The 17,903-nt window shown below is 47.9% G+C and overlaps 1 protein-coding gene across 1 annotated transcript in view; it reads left to right on the top strand.

Moving 5' to 3' along the window:
• The first annotated feature begins 11,926 nt into the window (after positions 1-11,926).
• Positions 11,927-17,903, top strand: part of LOC137433826 (cyclic AMP-responsive element-binding protein 3-like protein 4) — a 34,427-nt gene continuing 28,450 nt past the window's right edge. The window contains exons 1-2 of the mRNA XM_068126208.2: positions 11,927-12,139; positions 17,277-17,468. Of these exons, the coding sequence (XP_067982309.2) occupies positions 11,927-12,139; positions 17,277-17,468 (405 nt within the window). The remainder of the gene's footprint in view (positions 12,140-17,276; positions 17,469-17,903) is intronic.

The raw sequence follows: 17,903 nt of genomic DNA on the forward strand, positions 1-17,903 counted from the left end.
AGCATAGGGTTCTTCCTCCTCTTTTCATGACCTCGCGTCTTCTTCAAAAGGCGGTTTCACAGCAGGAACCGGCAAACTCGATATTGTTTGATCGAGTCTGAGCCTTTAGAGTATATTCGTAGACTACATGGAGTTACCTGGGTGTGTTCCGTTAGCAAGCGGCTTGGTATCGCTTTGCAAGCCGCTCGGCAAGCGGAGGAAGCAGTTTACGAAGAGGCGTTTCGGTTAATATTGGTAAAAATGACCGCCATAGTCGGATTCAAAACGATACAACCAATAAAATGTTCATAGGCATACCCGCATACCTCTGTTATGCAGTAAAACCTACAGTAGGCCTACTGATCTATATTATAATAGCCGTAGATGATTCTGTCTGTCTGTCTGTCTATCTGTTGGGTGTCTGTCCGGGGTGTGGCTTACTCGGTTTGCAGAGTAGCTCCACCCATAGCTCCACCCATTCTGGGAGTGGCTATAAACAAATATCCACCATTTTATTAACTCGCATAGCTTTGAGTCCTGTTTTGTAGGCCCGTGGTGTCTTGCTCTCCCCCAGTTTTATTTCAAATCAAATTCGATAAATCATTTCATTTTTCACAGTCGCTAACATAGTTTTAGACTCGGTTGAAAAAAAACGGGAAGAAAATCCGATGAAAGTTGCCGTTTATAGAACGAAATGAATTCTCAAAGGCCTGTAACTTCAAGGCCATTGAGTCTCTCTCACGCCTTTATCTCCAATCTAACTCACCATATGATTTCATTTTTATCGATGGTTTTACTTTTAGACTCGGTGTCAGCAATAATTGAGAACAATCCACACACGCGGGAAAATGCAGAGATATATTTTTTAAAATCGCGTCATGGTGTATCATACACCGCCCAACATGACACCGCCGGCAATGTGTCGATATATATTAAAAATTCGCTTTTGCTTTTCCGTTATGATATATTACTATTTCGTTTGATGATAGTCGTCACAAAAACGTCAACAATGATGCCGACATATATTTCTTCGTTTTTATTTCATTCAACATATTAGCCGGAAGTAAAATATGTTTCAGGAAATTACCGAGAGATATTTCTTCGTTTTTTTTATTAGTTATGTGCGCATACACTTTAAATAGGTTTATTTGAAATCTTTAATTTTCCACAAACATTCCACACACGCGGGAAAATGCAGAGATATATTTTTTAAAATCGCGTCATGGTGTATCATACACCGCCCAACATGACACCGACGGCAATGTGTCGATATCTATTTTAAATTCGATATATCATTTCATTTTTCACAGTCGCTAACATAGTTTTAGACTCGGTTGAAAAAAAACGAGAAGAAAATCCGATGAAAGTTGCCGTTTATAGAACGAAATGAATTCTCAAATGCCTGTAACTTCAAGGCCATTGAGTCTCTCTCACGCCTTTATCTCCAATCTAACTCACCATATGATTTCATTTTTATCGATGGTTTTAGAGTCGGTGTCAGCAATAATTGAGAACATTCCACACACGCGGGAAAATGCAGATATATTTTTTAAAATCGCGTCATGGTGTATCATACACCGCCTAACATGACACCGACGGCAACGTGTCGATACATATTAAAAATTCGATATATCATTTCATTTTTCACAGTCGCTAACATAGTTTTCGACTCGGTTGAAAAAAAACGGGAAGGAAATCCAATGAAAGTTGCCGTTTATAGAACGAAATGAATTCTCAAACGCCTGTAACTTCAACTTCAAGGCCATCGAGTCTCTCTCACGCCTTTATCTCCAATCTAACTCACCATATGATTTCATTTTTATCGATGGTTTTGGACTCGGTGTCAGCAATAATTGAGAACATTCCACACACGCGGGAAAATGCAGAGATATATTTTTAAAAATCGCGTCATGGTGTATCATACACCGCCCAACATGACACCGACGGCAACGTGTCGATATATATTAAAAATTCGCTTTTGCTTTTCCGTTAAGATATATTACTTTTTCGTTTGATGACAGTCGTCACAAAAACGTCAACAATGATGCCGACATATATTTCTTCGTTTTTATTTAATTCAACATTATTAGCCGGAAGTAAAATATGTTTCAGGAAATTACCGAGAGATATTTCTTCGTTTTTTAAAATTAGTTATGTGCGAATACACTTTAAATAGGTTTATTTGAAATCTTTAATTTTCCACAATATAATTTACTTGCCATTTATCATTTGATGATTACGAGACATATTCCTCTTGAGGATCGTGACAATTCATGCGCTGCGTGGAAACTTCTATTTCCAAAATGAATGAGACGATCGATGAAGAACGCAGACTTGAACAGGATGCAGCAAGAAAACGAATGAGACGGGCGAACGAGTCCATCGACGAACGTCAATGCAAACTTGCGGGGTCACCCGTGGGAATCCCACGGGCATGGATGTGTGTGACATTTCGACATATTGAGTTAGATGCTGCACATTCATTTTTACAAAATGGTTACTGGCAAGTCATCAGATCCAGAAATGGTGTAAAAACCACCGTTTAGAGGCCATTTTTCCCCGCAAAGCGGGGGTTGGCCTTTTCGGGGACCGTGGTAGTTGTTGTTTTTTTGTCCCCTTTTTGAAGCAATGTTTTACGGCCGGATGCCCTTCCTGACGCCAACCCTTTTTGCCGCCTTCAACGACAAACAGGGAATTACCAGTGAACTGGTACTCAATTAGCCGACCTCGGAAGGATGACAGGCTGAGTCAACCCCCCTGGCATTAATTCGGCGATCGACCGAGATTCGAACCCAGGATCCTAAGCCGGCACCCTAGCCGCTAGCCCAACACCAGAAATGGTGTCATGAACACAATTTATTTACGCACAAGCACAAAAGCAAGACGGGCCGATTTCCGATTCCGACGGGCCGACGGGCGAGACGGGCCGATTTCCGATTCCGACGGGCCGATTTGGAGCAAGAAAAAGAACGAGACGGGAGAAAAAGGAGAGAAACGAGACGGGGAAAGCCGATTGGAGAGGCGAGTGAGGCGCGATTGGAGAGGAGTGTGAGGCGCGATTGGAGAGGAGTGTGAGGCACGATTGGAGAGGAGTGTGAGGCGTGATTGGAGAGGAGTGTGAGGCACGATTGGAGAGGAGTGATTGGAGGGGAGTGTGAGGCACGATTGGAGAGGAGTGTGAGGCACGATTGGAGAGGAGTGTGAGGCGCGATTGGAGAGGAGTGTGAGGCGCGATTGGAGAGGAGTGTGAGGCGCGATTGGAGAGGCGTGTGAAGGATTGGAGAGGAGAGGAGTGTGAGGGATTGGAGAGGTGAGGGATTGGAAAGGAGAGGGATGTGAGGGTTTGGAGAGGAGAGGAGTGCTAGGTGGAGAGAGGAGAGTGTCAGGTGGAGACAGGAGAGTGTCAGGTGGAGACAGGAGAGTGTCAGGTGGAGAGGAGTGAGGGGTCACATATTATGTGAAATAACTAAATTCACACCATTTCTGGATCTGATGACTTGCCAGTAACCATTTTGTAAAAATGAATGTGCAGCATATAACTCAATATGTCGAAATGTCACACACATCCATGCCCGTGGGATTCCCACGGGTGACCCCGCTAGTAATAAATAATAATCGTAAAAATAATTAATTTCTTAATCAATTGGCTAACAGAATACCAAAATCACCAGTGTTTCATCCGAAGCTGTAACTTTTTGAAAATCAATACATTAATGAATCGAATAATTAAATAATTAATCGATTAATCAATAAATCAAAAATACCCTTTGCAGCCAAATCACGTCGTCATTGTCGTGTCCATATATCACCTTCCGAACTCCAAAGGTGCCTGAGATATTGCTCAGATGAGAAAGGAAATAAATAAGTACTTAATAAATCGATAATAGTAAGTAATCAATCGATTAATTAATTTTTTTTAAATACCGTTTTTGCCAAAGCACGTGCTCACTCTTGTGCCCAAATTTCAGCTTCCTAGCTCAAAGGATGGCAAGAGGAATAGGGGAATAAAATGAATTAAATGCAGAGGATTCAATCTCTTTTCTACCCCCGTTAATTCACCCCAGATCCACTTTTCTGAAATACCGACTTCCTTCCTGGAAGTCCGAGCTGTGCCCATATTTTTTACCTCTCCCTCCCCCCCCTCCCCTCCCCCAAAGAAAATATAAACTAGATCATATTCATGAAATACGTACCCTGCGCAGTTGCAGAGAAAATAAATTCATTGTTTATTTGTTGCAAATATTTTTGTTGGTAGAATTTGTTATATTTTTATTGTTGTTTGATTATGTATGTTTGTTCATTCCTTTTACTTATTTTGATATTTTGATTAATGTAATTTTATATGATTATTATTATTATTTATATACATTTGTAAGTTTTATGAAATACTTTTATTATTGTAAAGTTGACAAATTTCAGTCTTCGAACTGCCTTGTCCAGTGTTTAATTACTTCAATAAACCGAACTGAATGAATAGTGATCGGATCAAGCGTTGTGCTTGTCCAATTATGATGTCATAACGAAGGCACCGATGACATCATCATTAACATATCTTATTCCCCATGGGGAGTATTTGACAATGAGCCATGTTTCAATTTTTTCCATGGAGTGGTTTCAGAGATATAGAGGTGTTAATTTTTTCCCAATATGGCGCCTGTACCACGTGACCTATGACGTCATAATTCTCATTATAAAATTCTAAAGGAGGAGTCACACCTATGGTACAAATTTCGTGTCCATCGGACTAGCAGTTGCAGAGGAATTTTTTTTTCATACTAATCAGATCAAGTGTTGTACTTGTCGAATTATGACGTCATAACGAAGGCACTGATGACATCATCATCAACATATCTTATTCCACATGGGAATTACTTGACAATGAGCCTTGTTTTAACTATTTCCATTGAGTGGTTTGGGAGATTGTGTAACGTTTTTTTCCAAGATGGCGTCCGTAACACGTGACCTATGACGTCATAATTTGAATAAAAAAATTATACAGGCGGAGGCGCTCCTACGATATAATTTCGTGCCAATCGGAACAACGGTTGCTGAGAAAATGAGTTTTTAAAATGCAGATACGCCACACGTACGCCACACGTACACCACACGTACGCCACACGTACGCCACACGTGCACCACACGTACGCCACACGCATGCACCCGAATGCCTAACCATGCTTTTCGCTTCCTGAGCGCAAGGTAAAAAACAAAATTGGATTTCTTCAAAATGCCACCAGGATTAGAACATCACCGGACAACGCCAGGTACTCCTGGTAGTTCCCGAAAATTCCGTGAGTCCAATTTGCATTTGGAAACAGAACAATTATGATTAACCTTCCTGAAATTGCCACTCTTTCGTGTAAATTCTGAAAATTATTTTAAAAGGATCATTTTATTATAGTTTTTGTGCTGGAAACGGCAGGTGAAAAGTGCCTGGCAGCTGAACAGAGTGACGTGACTGTAAACACACACACACACACACACACACACACACACACACACACACACACACACACACACACACACACACACACACACACACACACACACACACACACACACACACACACACACACACACACCGCATACGCAGAGCAGAAGGCCTCATTTAGCAATCGTACATCATTTTGAAAGTTCCATATTGATGGGAAGTGGAGGAAGCACAGGCACAATCGTCCAAATCCTCTCCTCCTCTATCCAAGTTCCTTGTATTTCTTTATACATATAATCATCTTTTTCCTGGGGATGGATCTGGGGATGGCATGGGGTTAGGGGTTCCACCAAGTTCCAGACCTTATGGATATCATGGTCCACAATGTGTGTTTTGCCAGTTTTATTGTTTCCAATGTTGGCATTTCTTATTATTATAAGAGCAAACGTATATGGTTATGTCCGTTTATATGCGACCAAAACGTCTTCTTCTTCTTCAAAAAAAATTAACGCCAAAAACACAGTCCGTGAACTTTTAATTACGTTTAGACTGCTGAAGTGCTGAGACCCCCCCAGACCTTTGACGACCCTTTAAATCCCCCAAGACCCTTAAGACCACCAAGACCCCTGAAGACCCAAAATACCACAAAGACCGAAAACACCCAAAAGACCCCGAAAATCCAAAAGCCCCTGAAGACCCAAAATACCCTGAAGACTCAGAATACCCCAAAGACCCCGATGACCCAAAACACCCCAAAGATCCAAAATACCCTTAAAGGCCCAGAGGCTCCAAAAGACCCTGAATACCCAAATGGCGCCGAAGACCCAAAAGACCCCGAAGACCCAAAACACCCCGAAGACCAAAAAGACCCTGAAGACCCAAAAGACCCCAAAGACCCAAAACACCCCAAAGACCCAAAATACCCTTAAAGGCCCTGAGGCTCCAAAAGACCCTGAAGACCGAAAAGGCTCCGAAGATCCAAAAGACCCCGAAGCCCCCAAAACACCCTGGAGACCCAAAACACCCCGATGACCCAAAACACACCGAAGACCCAAAACACCCCAAAGGCCCAAAATACCCTTAAAGGCCCAGAGGATCTAAAAGACCCTGAAGCCCCAAAATGGCACCGAAGACCCAAAATATCCCGAAGACCCAAAACACCCTGAAGATCCAAAACACCCCGAAGACCCAAAAGATTCTTAAAGACTCAGAGGAACCAAAAGACCCTTAAGACCCAAAAGCCCATGAAGACCCCAAATAGTGGGAAAGAAGGAGAAGGGAATGGGGAGAGGAGAGGAGTGAAGGAGAGGATGGGGGGAGGGGAAGGAGAGATTGGAGGGGAAAGGGAGGCGATTGTTGACGGATGGACAAACGCAGGCATGCCAAGACCTGTAATGTCTTTGTTATAAAAACGCGGACACGCAGAGACCATCAAGCACCATCTTTTATTCCAGGCAAAGGCAACGCAGGCCTCACTTGTCCCTGCCCACTTCTGGGTGTCTTGGGTTTTCGGGGTATTTTGGGTCCTCGGTGTTTTTCGGATCATCTGGGTCTTTTAGGTCCTCTAGCTCTTTGGGTTCTTAAGGATCTTGGGTGTCTTAAAGGGTCTTCAAAATCAAAGGTCGAAGGGTCTCAGGCTCAGCAGTCCAAAGGGTTAAAACTTAAAAGGTATATTGTAGCATACTGCTACGCACGCAACTTGTTTGCCAAAGAAGGTAAGCCACAACGCGTAGGGTCAAAAGAGTCTTTATTGTAAAGCTCAAACTGTAGCACTGACTTGCTCGGGGCTGCGAGCCCCGTGTATATCCCGAGGCCACGCCTATCCCTCGGGCGTGGCCGACACCCTCTTGGTGCGCGGAATGATGTCACCGCGCCAGCGAGCCATCGTGTCCGCCACACGCGCCCCCCCCCAGAATTCCCGCGCACCTGAAGGGTCAGTTTGCGGGGCAAACGGATGACCCGGCCGAAGCGCCCTCTGGCGGCTGGCGGCGTCTGGGATGCCGGGATGCCGACTGGGATGCCGCTGGCGGCATCTGGGATGGGTGCAGGACAGGTCGGTGGCGTGCCGGCGGGGCTGGACGGTGCCGGGGGTCCGCCCGCCGGGGGGCGGCCCCGACGCGGGGGCCGAGCCACTGGCGGGGGGTGGTCCACGTTGAGGTGGGCCGGCTTGAGGCGGTCCACGGAAACGCGGTCAGGAGTACCGCCGATGTCCAGGGTGAAGTGTTTCGCCCCGGTCTCCAGCACGCGGAAGGGCCCGTCGTACGGGGGCCGCAGCGGTGTCTGGTGGGCGTCGTGGCGGACGAACACGTACTCCGCCGTGCGAATCTCCGGGGCGACGTGCGTTGGTGGGCACCCGTGGTGCGCCGTCGGCACCGGGGCGAACCTCTGGGCGGTCTCCTGCAGTGCGGAGCGCTGCTGCACCGCGGACCATGGTGCCGTGGAGTCGGGGAGGAACTCGCCCGGCACCCGCAGCGGTTGTCCAAAGACCAACTCCGCCACGGATGCGCGCAGGTCGTCCTTGGGCGCCGTCCTGAGGCCCAGCAGGACCCAGGGGAGCCTGTCGACCCAGCCGCCGTCGCGGAGGGTGGCCCGGAGCGCGGCCTTTAAGGAGCGATGGAAGCGCTCGCACAGGCCGTTGGCCTGGGGGTGGTAGGCCGTGGTGCGGTGCAGCTGGACGCCGAGCCCCCACGCGACCGCGCCCCCAGAGCTCTGAGGTGAACTTGGGGCCGCGGTCGGACGAGATGTCCGAGGGGGCGCCGAACCGGGCAACCCAGGTGGCGATGAACGCATGCGCGACGTCTGCCACCGTCGTCGCCGCCAAAGGCACGGCCTCCGGCCACCGGGTGGTGCGGTCCACCATGGTGAGGACGTGGGTGAAACCCCGTGAGGGGGGCAGAGGTCCCACCAAGTCCACATGAACATGGTCAAACCGACGTTCGGGCACAGTAAACGTGGCCAACGGGGCCTGGGTGTGGCGGTGGACCTTCGCGCTCTGGCACGCGAGGCACGTCCTGGTCCAATCGCGGACGGTCTTCCGGAGGCCATGCCAGACGAACTTGTCGGCGACCAGCCTCTGGGAGGCCTTCGTGCCCGGGTTGCACAGGCCGTGGATGACGTCAAAAACCCGGCGCTGCCAGCCCGCGGGCACGATGGGGCGAGGCCGGCCGAGGGAGACGTCGCACAAGAGGGCCGTGCCCGCGCCGTCGAACGGCACCTCGGTGACGCGGAGGCCTGTGACGGCGGTCCGCAAGGCATGGAGGTCGGGGTCGGCGGTCTGGTCCGCCGCCATCCGGGCATAGTCGATCCTGAGGTGGACCGCGTGGGCGACGGACCGGGAAAGGCAATCCGCCACCGGGTTGTCCTTCCCCGCGACATGCCGGATGTCCGTCGTATACTCGGACACGGCCGAGAGGTGACGCTGCTGCCGGGCCGACCACGGCTCGGCGACCTTGGCCATCGCGAAGACCAGGGGCTTGTGGTCGACGTAGGCCGTGAACGAACGGCCCTCGAGCAGATGGCGGAAATGCCGGACTGCCAGGTGAAGCCCGAGGAGCTCGCAGTCGAAGGTACTGTACCGCCGTTCGTGTGGGCGGAGCTGCCGGCTGAAAAACGCCAGCGGCTCCCAAGCTCCCTTCGGCCTTCACCCATTGCTCGTGCACCGCGCCCACCGTGTAGTCCGACGCGTCGGTGGTGAGGGCGATCGGTGCATCGGGTGCCGGGTGCGAGAGCATGGTGGCGTTAGTCAAGGTGAGCTTTGCGCCCGCGAACGCCGCGTCCATCGGCTCGGTCCAAGCAACATCACCTTTGCCCGGCTTCCCCCAGAGGGCCTCATGCAGGGGGCGCAGGAGCTGGGCGATGCGGGGCAGGAACCGGTGATAAAAGTTCACCATGCCCAGGAACTCCTGGAGCCCCTTGATCGTGCGGGGGCCCAGAAACCCCCTGACCGCCTCCACCTTGGTCGGTAAGGGGATGGCCCTGTGCCTGGTGATGCGGTGCCCCAAAAAGTCGATTTCGGCGACGCCGAACCGGCACTTGGCGGGGTTGATGATCAGGCCATGCTGGCCCAGGCATTCGAAGAGCGTGCGGAGATGGCGGAGGTGCTCCTCACGGGACGCGCTTGCGACGAGGATGTCGTCCAGGTAGACGTAAACGAAATCCAAGTCGCGCAAGATGCTGTCCATCAGCCGCTGGAACGCCTGAGCCGCATTCTTCAACCCGAAGGCCATCCGCAGAAACTCGAAGAGGCCGAATGGTGTAATGACGGCCGTCTTCGGTATGTCCTCCAGCCTAACGGGGACCTGGTGGTAGCCACGGATGAGGTCCACCTTGGAAAAGAGGGACATTTTCGCCAACCGGGCGGAAAAGTCCTGGATGTGAGGGACCGGGTAGCGGTCGGGGGTGGTCGGATCGTTGAGGCGGCAGTAGTCCCCGCACGGCCGCCATCCCCCGCCGGGCTTCGGCACGATGTGCAGCGGCGATGCCCAAGCGCTCTTGGAGCGCAGCACGATGCCAGCCGCTCCAGCCTAGCGAACTCCGCTTTCGCCACTGCGAGCTTCGTCGGCTCGAGGCGGCGTGCCCGGGCGTAGACCGGTGGCCCGACGGTGGGGATGTGATGCTCCACCCCGTGCTTGACGGCCACCGCCGAGAAGGTGGGCCGCGTGAGGGCTGGGAAACTGGCGAGGAGGCGGGTAAAGTCATCTGCTGCCGGAAGCGTACAAACCAAACTCGCCGGGACGGAACCGTTTAGCAAGCCGCTTGGTGAGCCGGTCGGTGAGCCACTCAGTGAGCCGCTCAACGAGCTGCTCAGCGAACAAGCGAGCGAGCTAAAGGTTTCGGCCTGGATGAGCCTTCTGTGCTTCACGTCCACCAACAACCCATTTGCACATAGGCCATGGGCACGCTGGCGGTTACGAACGACCATTGAAAGCGCTGCCTTCCAAACCGCAGGGAGAGGCAGCGCTTCCCGAATGTGCGTATGGGTGTACCGTTGGCTGCAAGCAACGCGGGGCCCCGGCCCACTTGTCGGACGCGTGGGCTGGGATGACGCTTACCTGCGCTCCTGTGTCGCAGAGGAAGCGGCGCCCGGACAAGGTGTCTGTAATGAATAAGAGGCTGCCGGAATTGCCGACGCTCAGGGCCGCTACCGAGCGTCGGCTTGGTCATTTCCCGACTTGCCAAACGAGCACGGCGGGCAACACTTCATAGCCTTGTGGCCGAACCTGGCGTGGAAACGACACCAGGCTTGCGGCGGGATCGGCGGAGGCCGCGGCTTTCGCCACTGCAGTGGTGGTGGGCGGGGCGTGGCGGCGGCCACGAGGTGTGCATGCGCATCAGCCTCGGGATCCATGAGGTGTGCATGCGCATCAGCCTCGGGATCCGCAACGGCCGCACCGAAGCTTGCCCGCGTGTCACAAGCCGCGAAAAACTTGTCGGCCTCGACGGCCAGAGCGCGGGGTTCCCCTATTTTGGAACCGGCCAACGCGAGGCGTACCTGTGCCGGTAGCTGGCGTAGAAAAAGCGCCCGGAATAAAAAATCCGGGGCTTTGTCACCCAGCAACGACAGCATGTAGTCCATCCGTACCGATGGTCGTGTGTCGCCGAGTTCGGGAAGGTCCAGGAGGCGGTCCGCCCGTTCGAGCTCCGTGAGGCCGAACGTGGCGATGAGGAGACGTTTGAACGCCGTGTACTTGTGCTCCGCCGGTGGGTGCCACAGGATGGACACGACTCGGGCGGCCGTGCCGGGCCCGAGGGCGGCGATCACGTGATAGTAACGCGTCTCGTCCGCCGTTATTCCTCGAAGCTGGAACTGTGCTTCGGCCTGCACGAACCATACCTCGGCCTGTACTTCCCAAAACTCAGGGAGCTTTACCGCGTTGCTGGCCATGGCGCGTTCTGTGGTCAGCGACGACTGAACCAAAAGGGGTCACCAGTGTAGCGTGGTGCTACGCACGCACCTTGTTTGCCAAAGAAGGTAAGCCACAACGCGTAGGGTCAGAAGAGTCTTTATTGTAAAGCTCAAACTGTAGCACTGACTTGCTCGGGGCTGCGAGCCCCGTGTATATCCCGAGGCCACGCCTACCCCTCGGGCGTGGCCGACACCCTCTTGGTGCGCGGAATGATGTCACCGCGCCAGCGAGCCATCGTGTCCGCCACAACATTTTAATAGTACGTAATTAATTAATAGACTTACGCAATTAATAGACACAAAAAGTATTACACACATACACACACACACACACACACACACACACACACACACACACACACACACACACACACACACACACACACACACACACACACACACCTCATCCTTTGTTTTATTTGCATTGTCAAGTTAGGACTTTCTTTGGCTGACAAACACTTCTCGGCGAGATTCATGTCTCTATAAATAGATCGCAATCTGTGTTGTGTCAACCCAATAATCAATCCCTCATCATCGATAAATCGAACCGAGAGCCTCGCCTGTGACGTCATCACACCGTATCACGTGCACAGCTCGCGGAGCCGCTCGTCATGACACACCATGTCGCGTTGGAAGGCAGAGTCCAAAGTCTGCCGCAGCTGTTGCATCGTCCGTCCCTCTATTTTGATCGTCAATCCGCCGTCACCGTCACAAAGTCCTCCCGGGGACAGACTCGTCACCTGACCGTGCTGCGCATCGATCGCTCCGTCCATCATCCATGGAACTGCATTGACGTTTCATCGCAAGGGACAACACGATCGCAGGTAAAAGTTACCTTCACCGACGTGTGTTGCTTTAAAACGGTTTGAACATAATCTAAACGTCTTTGTCATTTTTTGTTTAAAGTTGACGTTAACTTTGTTTGTTCCAAGTCGACCATCATCTCGGTTTTTTTCTGTCCACGACAAGACGTTTAATATACCTGCCTACGTCATCGTGACGATTCCACACCTTTAGGTCTTGCACCACTTTTTCCCTGCAGGCTGCAGGTGTTTACCTGTTACCTCCACGGTAATAAATATGTCACCTCGTCTGTCCATCTCTCACTCAACGTTCCTTCATTTCGCTTCCCATCTCCAGGTGTCCATTCTGTTTCATTCCTTTGGTCCATCACATGTCCTGCTCATTCGTGCTCTTTCAATCTTTTGGTCTTTTCCATTTGCTCTCTTCTGTTTATCAGTTTGTCTTGTAAAATTAATCAAGTGACGTACTAGCTGCTCTCCATATTGAGTCCTGACTACCTTCAGTCGAATGAGAGCAAGGACTAGCCAGCCAAAACTTTCCCCAGCAGACTCGACAAGAAGGTGGGATTAATTGGGGTAGTTTGTGGTGGTGTTAGTAGTAGTAGTAGTAGTGGTGGTGGTGGTATTGGTAGTAGTTGTGCTAGTGGTAGTAATAGTAGTTGTAGAGGTTGTACTAGTGGTAGTGGTAGTAATTGTGGTAGTAGTAGTAGTAGTAGTTGTGGTGGTAGTGGTAGTGGTAGTGGTAGTAGTAGTAGTAGTAGTAATAGTAATAGTAGTTGTAGTAGTAGAGGTTGTACTAGTAGTAGTAGTAGTAGTAGTAGTAATAGTTGTGGTGATAGTGGGAGTAGTTGTGCAAGTGGTAGTAGTAGTAATAGTAGTGGTAGTAGTAATAGTAGTAGTAGTGGTAGTGGTAGTGGTGGTATTGGTAGTAGTTGTGCTAGTGGTGGTAGTAGTAGTAATAGTAGCGGTTGTACTACTGGTAGTAGTAGTGGTAATAGTGGTAGTAGTAAGTATATTTGGTCGATCTCTTTCCATTTTTTTTTTTAAGTCCACGTATTCAAGTTGCATAGTGTATTGTAAATCATCTTGTCATTCCTACCTCGGTACACTCGGGAATGGTTAAAATCACCCGTAAAGAAAGTTTGTTGACTTCATTTGGCAATTATGATGGAAGTACCTTATTTATGTACGTCACACTTTCAACAGAGGCCGAGGCTCATTAAAAAGGGTGACAATAAAGGAGAGAGCGGGAACAAATCATCAACAGGGTAGACAGAACAGGTGGAAAAGGGAAACGCGGATAAAAATACACAAAATGTAAAGGGAAAAGTGGTGGTGGCATCATCATTCCGTGTGCAGCCTGTGGGTTGCTCGTTTGCATCATTCCTGGGAATGCAACTGTGACAGGTTAGAGGTGAGTGTGCGTACCTCTTAGCCATCCTGCCAGCCCAATGGCAGCATGAGGGTTAGAGAAAGTAGAGAAAGCTTGTTGGAGGTTAAATAGCACGCTTTCCGATGGTTATGTGAATTTTCCCGGTGCACCGGCTTCGATGTACATCGGCACGCAAAATTTCAGCTTTGTACTACTGAGACAATAGCTCCATCCACCAAGATGCACTGAGACAATAGCTACATCCACCAAGATGCACTGAGACAATAGCTTCATCCATCAAGATACACTGAGACAATAGCTTCATCCATCAAGATGCACTGAGACAATAGCTTCATCCACCAAGATGCACTGAGACAATAGCTACATCCACCAAGATGCACTGAGACAATAGCTTCATCCACCAAGATGCACTGAGACAATAGCTCCATCCACCAAGATGCACTGAGACAATAGCTACATCCACCAAGATGCACTGAGACAATAGCTTCATCCATCAAGATACACTGAGACAATAGCTTCATCCATCAAGATACACTGAGACAATAGCTTCATCCATCAAGATACACTGAGACAATAGCTATATCCATCAAGATGCACTGAGACAATAGCTACATCCACCAAGATGCACTGAGACAATAGCTACATCCACCAAGATGCACTGAGACAATAGCTTCATCCATCAAGATACACTGAGACAATAGCTATATCCATCAAGATACACTGAGACAATAGCTATATCCATCAAGATACACTGAGACAATAGCTATATCCATCAAGATACACTGAGACAATAGCTATATCCATCAAGATACACTGAGACAATAGCTAAATCTATCAAGATACACTGAGACAACAGCTATATCCATCAAGATACAGTGAGACAATAGCTATATCTATCAAGATACACTGAGACAATAGATATATCCATCAAGATACACCGAGACAATAGCTATATCCATCAAGATATACTGAGACAATAACTATATCCATCAAGATACACTGAGGCAATAGCTATATCCATCAAGATACACTGAGACAATAGCTATATCCATCAAGATACACTGAGACAATAGCTATATCCATCAAGATACACTGAGACAATAGCTATATCCATCAAGATACACTGAGACAATAGCTATATCCATCAAGATACACTGAGACAATAGCTATATCCATCAAGATACACTGAGACAATAGCTATATCCATCAAGATACACTGAGACAATAGCTATATCCATCAAGATACACTGAGACAATAGCTATATCCATCAAGATACACTGAGACAATAGCTATATCCATCAAGATACACTGAGACAATAGCTATATCCATCAAGATACACTGAGACAATAGCTATATCCATCAAGATACACTGAGACAATAGCTATATCCATCAAGATACACTGAGGCAATAGCTATATCCATCAAGATACACTGAGACAATAACTATATCCATCAAGATACACTGAGACAATAGCTATATCCATCAAGATACACTGAGACAATAACTATATCCATCAAGATACACTGAGACAATAGCTATATCCATCAAGATACACTGAGACAATAGCTATGTCCATCAAGATACACAGACAATAGCTATATCCATCAAGATACACTGAGACAATAGCTATATCCATCAAGATACACTGAGACAATAGCTATATCCATCAAGATACACTGAGACAATAACTATATCCATCAAGATACACTGAGACAATAGCTATATCCATCAAGATACACTGAGACAATAGCTATGTCCATCAAGATACACAGACAATAGCTATATCCATCAAGATACACTGAGACAATAGCTATATCCATCAAGATACACTGAGACAATAGCTATATCCATCAAGATACACTGAGACAATAGCTATATCCATCAAGATACACTGAGACAATAGCTACATCCATCAAGATACACTGAGACAATAGCTATATCCATCAAGATACACTGAGACAATAGCTATATCCATCAAGATACACAGACAATAGCTATATCCATCAAGATACACTGAGACAATAGCTATATCCACCAAGATACACTGAGACAATAGATATCTACCAAGATACACTGAGACAATAGCTATATCCACCAAGATACACTGAGACAATAGCTATATCTACCAAGATACACTGAGACAATAGCTATATCCACCAAGATACACTGAGACAATAGCTATATCTACCAAGATACACTGAGACAATAGCTATATCCACCAAGATACACTGAGACAATAGCTATATCTACCAAGATACACTGAGACAATAGCTATATCCACCAAGATGCACTGAGACAATAGCTATATCTACCAAGATACACTGAGACAATAGCTATATCTACCAAGATACACTGAGACAATAGCTATATCTACCAAGATACACTGAGACAATAGCTATATCCACCAAGATACACTGAGACAATAACTATATCTTCCAAGATACACTGAGACAATAGCTATATCTACCAAGATACACTGAGACAATAGCTATATCCACCAAGATACACTGAGACAATAGCTATATCTACCAAGATACACTGAGACAATAGCTATATCCACCAAGATACACTGAGACAATAGCTATATCTACCAAGATACACTGAGACAATAGCTATATCTACCAAGATACACTGAGACAATAGCTATATCCACCAAGATACACTGAGACAATAACTATATCTACCAAGATACACTGAGACAATAGCTATATCTACCAAGATACACTGAGACAATAGCTATATCCACCAAGATACACTGAGACAACAGCTATATCTACCAAGATACACTGAGACAATAGCTATATCTACCAAGATACACTGAGACAATAGCTATATCTACCAAGATACACTGAGACAATAGCTATATCTACCAAGATACACTGAGACAATAGCTATCCACCAAGATACACAGAGAGGCAGCTTGGGACAAACTTGAAACCTAGCCACACTCACTCGGCCGACATGCTCAACAATTCATTACTAATCGGACAATCAACAGAACATCGTGACCTAGAATATACTACTATGTCCTTTTCAGCAATGTGTGAAAAGTGTATTGTTGCCTTCCATAATGAAATGGTACATTATCTATCTATAATTCCAGTAATCTCTGTGTGTATGTGTGTGTGTCTGTGTGTGTGTGTGTGTGTGTGTGTGTGTGTGTGTGTGTGTGTGTGTGTGTGTGTGTGTGTGTGTGTGTGTGTGTGTGTGTGTGTTTGTCTGTGACCGCTGTTTCTCGACAACCACGGGTCCGATATACTTGAAACTTGCCAGGTATATTGCTGGGGACCCGAGGATGTGCCATTTCAAGGTTTGAAATTAATCGGACAAGTGGTTCCCAAGGTATGGTCACCGTACTCGCAAGCCGTTCGCTTTGGCTTTGCGAATGGACCAAACCATTTCATGTAAATAGAGGGGGGGGGGGTTCTACCGTACTCGCAAGCCGTTCGCTTTGGCTTTGCGAATGGACCAAACCATTTCATGTAAATAGAGGGGGGGGGGTTCTACCGTACTCGCAAGCCGTTCGCTTTGGCTTTGCGAATGGACCAAACCATTTCATGTAAATAGAGGGGGGGGGTTCTGTGGTCGTTACTGCCACGTGGTTTCAAAGTTTTTTTTTGTTGTTGTTGTTTGCACGCATGTTTTTTTGCACCCACGTACGGGCACGCCCTAGTATAAACAACCCCAGTAAGGACATGAAAAGTGACCAAGAATAGGATTCTGTGCAATCCAATATCTTTATCTTTATGTTTCCATGTACAGCTTGCCTTTGAAGACATTATGGACTTCTTCTGGCAGAGGTCATTGGGTGATGAGGGCTACGCTGGGACCATGTCCTTCTCATCTCCACTACCCTACCCTCAACAACCTAACACACCTGACCAAGGGTTCCTTCCGACTACCGACCTCCTAGAAGATGACTGGGGCTTTCAGGAGCCGTTTGCTGACACTGTGGTAGATAATGCAGTGGATTATTAATTAACCACAATTACGTTTGTTTAGTAACTGTTATGTTCCAAATGAAGTTATTTGCAGGTGCATAATCTTCCTTTTTGGGATTGTAATGAACTCATTTAAGCTCAGTCCAAGAGATTCTCAAACTCCTTTTTTTTTTTCTTTTTTTTTTTTTGTATACAAGATCGAGGCTCGTGAAAGAGCTAACATTAATCACACAAAAAGTCAAACCGACACACAAAACACAAAAAATAAGGGGAGCGGCAGACAAGATGGGGAGAGAGGGAGAGAGGAGAGAGGAGAGGGGGAAGGACACAAACACAACATTTGAGAGCAGGGACAACAGGAGAAATGTGGGAGGGGGAGGGCTTTAGGGGAGGTGGGAGAGGTATAAAACATATGAACACTGCAAGGACTTCCAGGAAATAAGTTGGA

This window comes from Myxine glutinosa, chromosome 10, assembly GCF_964187855.1.
Source record: "Myxine glutinosa chromosome 10, kmMyxGlut1.1, whole genome shotgun sequence".
Classification (NCBI taxonomy): domain Eukaryota; kingdom Metazoa; phylum Chordata; class Myxini; order Myxiniformes; family Myxinidae; genus Myxine; species Myxine glutinosa.